General features: G+C 36.4%; 1 protein-coding gene across 1 annotated transcript; it reads right to left on the bottom strand.

Moving 5' to 3' along the window:
- Window positions 1-1,857: 1,857 nt before the first annotated feature.
- On the bottom strand, window positions 1,858-6,937 carry vvl (ventral veins lacking). Its single transcript, XM_088258373.1, has one exon. It carries the CDS (start codon window positions 6,574-6,576, stop codon window positions 5,431-5,433), a length of 1,146 nt encoding a protein of 381 aa, XP_088114499.1. The 5' UTR covers window positions 6,577-6,937; the 3' UTR covers window positions 1,858-5,430.
- Between the last annotated feature and the right edge of the window lie 2,843 nt (window positions 6,938-9,780).

Raw genomic sequence — 9,780 nt, 5'->3', positions numbered from 1 at the left:
GGTAAGACATGTTACAATGATTAAAGAAAAACGAAGTGTTTTCTGTAATCATTTTTAATTTAAGTTAAAAAATTTACCAGAAGATGAAAACATCTGTTAGTTTTCGAAACTAGTCGTATATATAAATAAAAGTCATTAAGTGGTATATTCAAGTGTTAAATTTTTTTTACATTGTACAGGGTAAGTAATACGAATAGGTCAAAATGCACATTATAATGCTTACCCGAACGCTGAAACCACATGTGAATCAATGTTTCTATTCACTCGACCATAATTTGATATGTATTTTTAATAATGAGCCGCTTATGCTCATTAAAATAGTAAGAAATTGAATATTTCTGAATTCAATTTAAAAAATAAAACAAACATTTTACTTTAAATATTTGCTAAATAATCTATTATATATTTTTAACATCTCAACATAGATGAAGAACAATACAGAAGTCCGGGCATTTACTGGGCTTACGGCCATCCTATGATGTGCTTATCACTTAACCAAGCCTATGCTTGGTTAAGTGATCACACACAAACGTGTAACATTCACTAATTCTACCTATGATTGAAAACCTCACATCTATTTTTTTGGAACTCGATATATTGATCAAACTCGTGACACAGTATATGTGAGTTCACAACAGCCATCTATGTATGTTGGAGTAGGGAGAACTTGTTAAGCAGAGACTTTTTTTATTTGTATGCAAGGTCCGAATCCTAGATTAAATTCGCATATTTAAGGACCGCCTGAAACAATGATTTCAATAAAAAAAAAGTGGACGCATTCAAAATGTTACATATATATATATATATATATATATATATATATATATATATATATATATATATATATATATATATATATATATATTTATTAACGAAGGAAAATACCTGGAAATTTATTTAAAGTTGTCCAAAAATAAACATGTTATTTCTCAACCTATACAAATTAGTTTTTTGTGGGCATTTACAGGGGGACCCGTCATTAGTTGGTTTAAGTGATCACTTTATACGCTAAGTCAAATTTACTATTATGTACGTGCAGAATTCAGAATACACATGTGCAGAATACATATATGTATACTCACATCGCATATTTGTGTCGTACATTTGACCTTTAATCACTTGATTGTTTAGCCAGATGTTCATTAAAATCATAAATGTATATTATATTATTGAATTATTATTAGGGTTGGAGATCACTAATGTTATTTTGAACCATAACCAGTATTTTTAGACGTATTTTTTTAAAAAGTATGTTTCATTAAATTGAGATTTTGTATAATTTATTTTCAAAAATTCAGGTAGTACTTATACAATCAATAATAAATGACACCCAAGACACTACGTTCAAACGAAGGATTATTTTTCATCAATATAAAAATTCTCTGCATATATGACCTAATAAAATCTATAAAATAAAATCACTATAATAATGAAAAGAAGGTGTCGCAAGTTATGTAATTATTGGTTTGTTATTATAACATCTTCCTTTTCTGTGAATCCGCTATAGAAAAAATTAGAATTTGGTACATAACTGCATATTGATTTATCTCTTATGAAACCAAATTACTAAAATTAAACCCTCAACATACGTTTGTAAATATTATAAAAATTAATACTATTTGCATTTTTTTTTACATTTTTCAAATACCTATATATGTACCATATATACTGTATGATAGGTAGGAATTAAATTTTATTTTGTATACAAAATTCATTTCAGGACAACAATTGCGTCGATATGAAATCCTTAAATAAGGTGGTAGCATTCTTAAACGTGTTTTGATGGTAAGTACATACTCGTATATATTTCAGTAGATTATTTTAGAGTCGGGTTGGGAAAAGATCAAAAACATTATGTTTTAATAAAAGTGTGTCATTTTATTTTATTCAATTTATAATTATTGTAATTCGTATTTTATTTCCATATATGTATAGCAATATGATATATATAATAACACATATACAACGCACCAATTGAAAGTAATGCCGTCAAGTCATAAAACAAACAATATTTAATAGAAAATCGTCGGGTATCCTACCTTCTGCCTCGCAGGACAGATCTATTTACATGCATCGTTCACAAGAAATATAATCAAACAAAAACTAAAACATATATTACTTATTTACAAATTGAAAACTATTACAAAAAAACATTATACCTTGAAGTCCCTTGACTGGTGGTAACATAAAACAATCATTTATTTATCATAATAATCTGTATACATTTTTCGTTATGATTTACCGATGAGGAGTCATGCATCGCCTTCCTCGTCTGGCTTACACCAAGTAACTTTTAATACAAGTTTTGTGATTCTGTCAATGCTGATGATTGTAGCAACGATCGTTGTACCAGAGATTAAGAAACAAATATACGAATAAAGAAAAACATCCCTCGAAGCGAATATCGAGGGGAGTTCTTAGCTAAGTGACGAGTCAGTCTAGTCACAGAGAAATAAAACCATCACATTACTTATACTGATTGCTGTTATCGCTACAATCATATTCAGTATCACATTTTTCGTTTACCTATCTACGTTTAAGTACTCAATAATGTATCGCATCGTTATTATGTATTAGTACAATATTTCGGGCAGATTCTTGGACTTAAAAATAGCTCTTTACTGGCATTTTAATAATTAATAGTACAAACCTACTTAGTACGGGTAAGGAAGTGAACAAAAGAATCTATTCATAAAAAGAAGTTCAAATTATGTACGTTGGATGGACATGTGAGTGCATTTTAGTTGTTTTTTTTTCAGTATAGTAATTTAAATTGTTATATTGCGATCTTTTGAATTCATATACCAGTGAAAATTAGCATTTATATCTATCGTGTTTGGAAACTTAGCATGCTAAAAATCTCCTTTTTTAGAAAAGTTCTATTGATATTCACATGTTTACTCACAACTTTGTTTTTGTTGAAAATCCATAAAAATCAATAAATTTTGTGGTGTAATCAAATACCGTGTTCATAAATTTAACATAAACCTTCATTCATACCACAATTAGAAGTTTAAATAAAGTTTAAACCATGTATATGTATTGTTTTTTTTTTTAAATTATCATATGTACGTATAATGTATGAACATACATAAACGTTAACTTCTTCTTTTGAATATGTATACATTTTCTAAAAATAAAATTGACATTAAAAAATAGTTTGACGTTAAAGTTTCGTACAATAAAACCGAAGCACATGTTTTTAATAGATTTTCTGAACAGTATACCATATATTGCAGCAATAAATATAATTGGTTTTTAATTTTAAACATAGGATAGGAGGCAAAATTATAAATTAAAACAATACATAGCAAAAATATAATTGGGTAGAAATTTTACAATATGCGATTGTACCAAATTAGAAGAAAAAAATCAAAGAGATAATTTAATTTAATCGATTGATAGATAGTACGTATACTTTTATTTCATTTTCTAGGTATTATAGACAAATATTATAACTATTGCGACAAAATATACTCAAATTGACAAAATAAAATATTCTTAAATTCATATATTTAAATGATTTAGATTTTCAATATAAAGTAAAGATTTTAACTGAATCCAATATGAAGTGAGCTAGATACATACCTGTGTAATATGCAACAAAATTAATCACATTTATCACTGAAAATACGATGCCAATTTTGGTTTCTACTTCACTCTTAATCTTATTATAGTTTCGTTAAATTCAACGTTTTGTTGTCCAAGTCATAACCAATTTTTAAAATGACATCTAAAAAAAATATTTTAATATCAAAACCTTTTCACAAGAAATCGTAGCTGGCAAGTCAAATGGAATTAACATACATTGATGTTTTAATTAATGATAAATTGAAACTGAAACTGAACGAGTATATCATTAGACAAAAAAATGGCTCAGTGTTATTTTTATTTCACAAATTATGAAAATGTTAATGAAGACATTTCTGAGCCCCACTAACGCTTGATTTTAATTTGTATTATTTATAAATGTGGTATTTCACAAAAAAATTATAGGTAGGTATAATAAAGAAATCCCAATCGAAGATTATGAACGCAATAATTCAAACAATTAGACATTAGGTATATTTGCCTATTTAAAAGACTAGTTTGGTCAGAGTTTGTAGGGAGACAGCGCCCACTACGGCCGGCGCTAAACTCCGGACACTGACCGCTGACCACCAATGCACCATGCACCAATAACACAACCCGGAGTCTCTCCGGGCGAACATATCCCGAGAGACTTTATTACTGACTCGATGTGCAATAGGTCACAAATTATATAAAATAATAAAGTAATGCTATTTATTTACAGAAACACACAGACCGATCCGTATTCTTAAAATAAAATTATCTACCATGGAAAGAAAATAAATATTTTGAGAAAAAGGATTAACAAATTGAATAGTACAAAACAAAACGTTCTCAGATTTTGCTAACATTCTCAATCTTCAAAAAAGATAAAGTAACTCTTAGTAGGGAAAATTTTGTCATATCCACATTAATACATAAAATACAATATTCCGTTTGATAAAAATCGCGCATTAACTCTCTGAATCGATGGACACTGGTCCTGATCATCGTCAGGTATACACAACATCTAATAATAATGTATATAATTTTAAAATATTAAGTTCAGTTTGTTGAGAAGTGGATGCCGCTAACGAGAATCGTTTCAAAAATACAAATAAAATCTTAACATATTTTGGTTCGGTTCTTTTCATCTGGCCTTAAGCTTAACACACTGTTCTTACTCGTAATGGGCATTTTCTATAAATCTTAAGTATTAAAAAATTCAACAATGTTCTACTTTCACAAACGAAACCGGACAATTATTTTTATTGTACAATTAATATAATATAATGTTAGGTCTTAATATTTACATATCCTTATGTACACCTTAACTATGACTATTCGTCTTTGTAAAAAGTCTGTATATCAGTTTATTACGTTATCACGCGAGGGTACCGATTCCGGTCACGTAGATTCAGTCAGCCTGGGCCCCACTGAGTATGGACAGCATCACTTCACACGGGATCCCCGTTCCCGTCCCCGCGCCGAGCTGCCGCCGCGAGCGCACCACGCCTCCCGAGCTGGCTCACGCGGGAGCTTCAATATGAGTCCCCCGCCTCGCGGGCTCGGGTCGCTTCCCGTCGCGGGCGTGGAGGGCGCAGGATGTTCATTGTGCGGCGCCTCCACACCCTCGACGTCGCATTTCATCGTCCTCAAACAACAGCTTAGCCGTTTTCCCACAAAGAGATACTAGCGGGTAATCGCGACAAGCGCGGGCGTTAGGAAGCGGACTAGCGGTAAAGTCTTAGGGAGACAAAATAATGCGAGGAATGGCGCTCACCTGGCGGGCCATGGCCAGGGAGGTGCGGGGGCGCGCTACGGGTTGTTATCGTCCGGGCAGAGGAAGTGTCTGTCGAGGGGCGCCCAGCAGGCTAACTGTTAGTGCGCGGCCAGCTGGTGGCCGGCCATGGCCTGAGGGGACAGCATGGGCGGACTGTGCGAGTGCGAGTGGGAGTGCGGCCCCAGCGGACTCCCGTGCATGTCGTGGTGCCCGTAGTGCATCGGCGCGTTCATCCCGTCCATCATATCTCCGCCCAACGTGTTGGGCGGCGTCATCCTCTTCTCTTTCTGTCTCCTGTTGCAGAACCACACTCTGACAACTTCTTTCTCTAACTGCAAACTGTCCGCTAACGACGTGATCTCCTGCGCCGACGGTTTCGGTTGCTTGTGGAAGTGTTGTTCCAGAGCACCCTTCACCGACACTTCTATACTCGTGCGTTTTTTTCTCTTTCGACCCTGCGCCGCAATTTTGTCGATGCTCGTGGGTGAACCGGTGGTCGAGTCGGCTTCTTCCAACCACTTTTGCAGAAGCGGTTTCAGTTTGCACATGTTTTTGAAACTCAGCTGCAGGGCTTCGAACCGACATATCGTGGTTTGCGAGAATACATTTCCATAGAGAGTACCTAGCGCCAAGCCGACGTCCGCCTGAGTGAACCCTAGCTTTATCCGGCGCTGCTTGAACTGCTTGGCGAACGCCTCCAGGTCGTCGGAGGTCGGCGTGTCCTCCTCGCCGCTGAGGTCCCTCTCGGGCGCCAGGTGGTGGTGCAGCGCGGGCGAGGGCTGCAGGTCGCGCAGCGAGGGGTGCAGCGGGCCGCCGTGCTGCGGGTGCGCGGGGTGCGACGGGTGCAGCATGCCGTTGACGGCGTGGTACTGCAGCGGCGAGCCGCCGCCGTAGTGCGACACCACGGGTGCGTGCCAGGCGTGCGGGCTGGCCACGGGCTGCTGGTGGTGGCGCTCGGGCGGCGGCTTCACGTCCGCGTGCTGGTGGTGGTGGTGGTGCACGGCCCAGGGGTCGGCGGGCGGCAGCGCGGCCCAGTGGCCCAGCGCCGGCCCGTGCCCGCCCACGTGGCCCGGCGAGCCCTGCCCGTGGCCCGGGTGGTGCAGGTGGTGGTGGTGCTGGTACTTCATCTCCGTGGCGTCCGCCGCGGAGCGCGGGCTGGCGGCCGAGGAGTGGTACCCGCCGGGCAGCATGCCCAGCCCGTCCAGGTCTCCCGGCGCCGCGCTCATGTACGTGGTGGCCGCCATCGCCCCGTACCGCAGCTCCGCCGAGGAAGGCGTCTTGTACGTTTCGAAGGCTCTCGCAAGCCTTCCGTCTCTTTGTGAAAAATCTATGATATCGCTTTCTGAAATTAATTGTCACAGATGGTTTTGCCGACCGTCGCTCATGTCGTAGCATAAGGCGGGACAGCTATAACTAAACGATCACGTCTGCCGGCGGGCGAATGTCCCTGCCTCCACTGTACCATCACACGCCACGACAGGATCCGCACTAACACTCGCCACGGACACGGACACTCGCGAGGGTGAGACACGGTGGTGCACTTGTCAAGATGGACTGTACGCACTGCGGACTGCTCGTGTGACATGCGTAGCGCGCGCGCTCTCGACTCGGACTGAAGGCGGCGGCTGGTGGCAGGCGCTCCGCGGTGCCGGCTCCGCCCACGGACACGCAGGGGGGGACGCGCGCGCTCCCGTTGGTCGATCACACTCGTGACGTCACGTCTCGCCTCGCCATTGGTCGCCTTCCCACATCTGACGGGGGGGTAGTTCACGGAAGGGAGGTTGATGCTCTTCACCGAGCGAGCTCTGTCGCTTCGGATTAAACGAATTCAATCCGAAGAAAATCTCTTCCATCCACTAAAATTAATACACGAGTCTAATAAGTGTCTATCTTCGGGCAGTCATTTTCCGAAAGATACAGAAAAATTCGTTCCAATGTACTTAGGCTATATATTTTAGTATATATATTTTCCAAATAATTTATTCGATCTGGGGAAGAAGAACTACCAATTGCTGTCAATATTTTTTCTACCTTTGTAGGTTAATTTGTAAATATTGGAATCATTTGTACCTACATAGATTTTTGTACCTTTAATATTCTAAGGGTTTAGAATATCTCTACAATATACTAAATATACATTTTTAATTCAACTATGCTATTTATTCATCTATAGTTGCTTACATTATTATTTAGAAGAGTTATTAAACTCCACGAATGCTGTGAAAATGTGCAATGGCATGGTTTGAAGAAAATTTTAGCGAACAATTTGAATATGAGCCCCGTCTCGCAGTCACTCCTCCACTTCACTCTTCCGCCCGACCGCCCCTGGCCACCCCTGGCCACCAGGGGCGGCACACGCGCTCCCCAATTACTCACAAACAATACTGGTACAGATAGCCACTTAAGGTTGCTAATAGACAAACCATCACACGTCACTCATATCGCTCACTCCTTTCAAGAACGTCATAAATCAAAAATCGACAATTTTCAGTTTTGCATGTTTTCGGAATACCCAGAAAATGTACTATATCCCAGCAAAATAGGCATATTTTTAACTTAATATTTACCCGCTACGGGGCAGAAAATGTTGTATCTTGCATTTTGAAGAAAAGGTATTGTTTATTTGTTTTATAAATAAATCAATATTTTTCAAATGAAGATAAAACCTTCAGGTTTTACCTTAAAAGATCTGTTGCACAGTAAAAAGTTCAATAAGTGGCTTGATATTTATCTTTAAAACATTGTGTTGTATTTTTAAACTTTAAAAACGTTCTCCTGAAAAATCAAGTTTTTTTATTTATGACGTTCTTAAAAGGAGTGAGCGATATAAGGTATTATCTTTCTGAACCATAGTAGATATCTACTGTTATGTTAAAAACATCTTACAAAACAACGCACGACTTATAAATTCGACTGTCTCTTAAAAGATCATCATATACGCAATTTAATAAAAATCTTTTGAAACATTTAAACTGTAAATCTTTTAACAAGTACTTTTATGTTTTAAGGAAAAAATTGAAGAATATACTTTTTATGCTCGCATTATTGGATATATTGTTTTTTTTGCCATTTTTATTATTGTGATGCAATCTATTCGCCTCAAATATAATATAGTATATTACTTTTTCACCGTTTTGATTTTTCTATTAACTCATTTTCTCACTTTAAATGCATTTTATTAAGTATTACATCAGCGTAATATTTTTGAGTATTTGTATTATTAAGTATTTGTAAATTAATCATAATAATATTTTTTTATAATTTATATAACGTCATTTCGTAAAATACAATAGGTACCTACGTATAATAAATTTAGGTATTTTTTTATTTTTACCCCATGTGTTACTAAAATCCGTTTTATACAATGTTTTTAAACAACTTTTCTCAAGTACGAGAGCATACACAACGGGCACGAATTGTTATATTAATTAAATAAATAAAAAAAATACATATTATTTTTAATGCCAATAGATTTCTGCACATGGAGTGTAGGTACATTATGAATGCTAAATAATCAATAAATATTATCAGTATAAGTATATTACGAGTTTTTGTTTAAAGACATATTCGAGAATCGCTGCGGTAAAAAATGCTACTGTCCTTGTTTTTCAGATTTTATTTTCCTTTTTTTTTCAATATAAACTCCCTTTTTTTAAATTATTGTCCTTACTGACTATTGCTATATGTACCTACTGATACTGATGCGTTATGTACTGATACATAAATATTTACTATTTTATAAAATGATTAGGACGTGTGAAATTATTTTTAAAATCTAAAAGTGTCAATATCTAAATCTTTTTTTATTTTTTTTTATTATTAGTGTCGCGAACTCTGTTCGTCTGTAGTATAAGCGGAGTTTTTAGGTTCGACACTTACTCTACCACAACTCTACTCCTATTTTTAACAAGAAGCCGCTTAGGCATACCAAAATATGATGAAAATGTCAATTTTCTATATACATATTAATTTTTACTTTAGTATGAAAATAACCAATTTACATGAATTTCTTCATTAATTAAATTCATTCATACACCTGACTACTCATTGGACAAATCGCTCACTCCTTTCAAGAACGTCATAAATCAAAAATCGTCAATTTTGAGTTGTGCATGTTTTCGTAATGCCCAGAAAATGTACTATATCCCAGAAAAAGAGGCATATTTTTAACTTAATATTTACCCGCTACAGGGCAGAAAGTGTTGTTTTTGCATTTTGAAGAAAAGGTATTGTTTAATTTTTTTTTTAAATAAACTAAATATTTTTCAAATGGAGAAAAAACCTTCAGGTTTTACCTAAAAAGATATGTTGCACAGTAAAAATTTCAGCGAGTGGCTTGATATTTATTTTTAATACATTGTATTATATTTTCAAACTTTAAAAACGTTCTCCTGAAAAATCAAGTATTTTGATTTATGACGTTCTTGAAAGGAGTGAGCGAAATATCA

This window comes from Brachycentrus maculatus, unplaced genomic scaffold (genome assembly GCF_059751285.1).
Source record: "Brachycentrus maculatus isolate JH-2025_06_01 unplaced genomic scaffold, ASM5975128v1 h1tg000093l, whole genome shotgun sequence".
NCBI lineage: Eukaryota > Metazoa > Arthropoda > Insecta > Trichoptera > Brachycentridae > Brachycentrus > Brachycentrus maculatus.
Note: the sequence above shows the minus strand (reverse complement) of the source record. Positions and strands in the feature narration are given on the sequence as shown.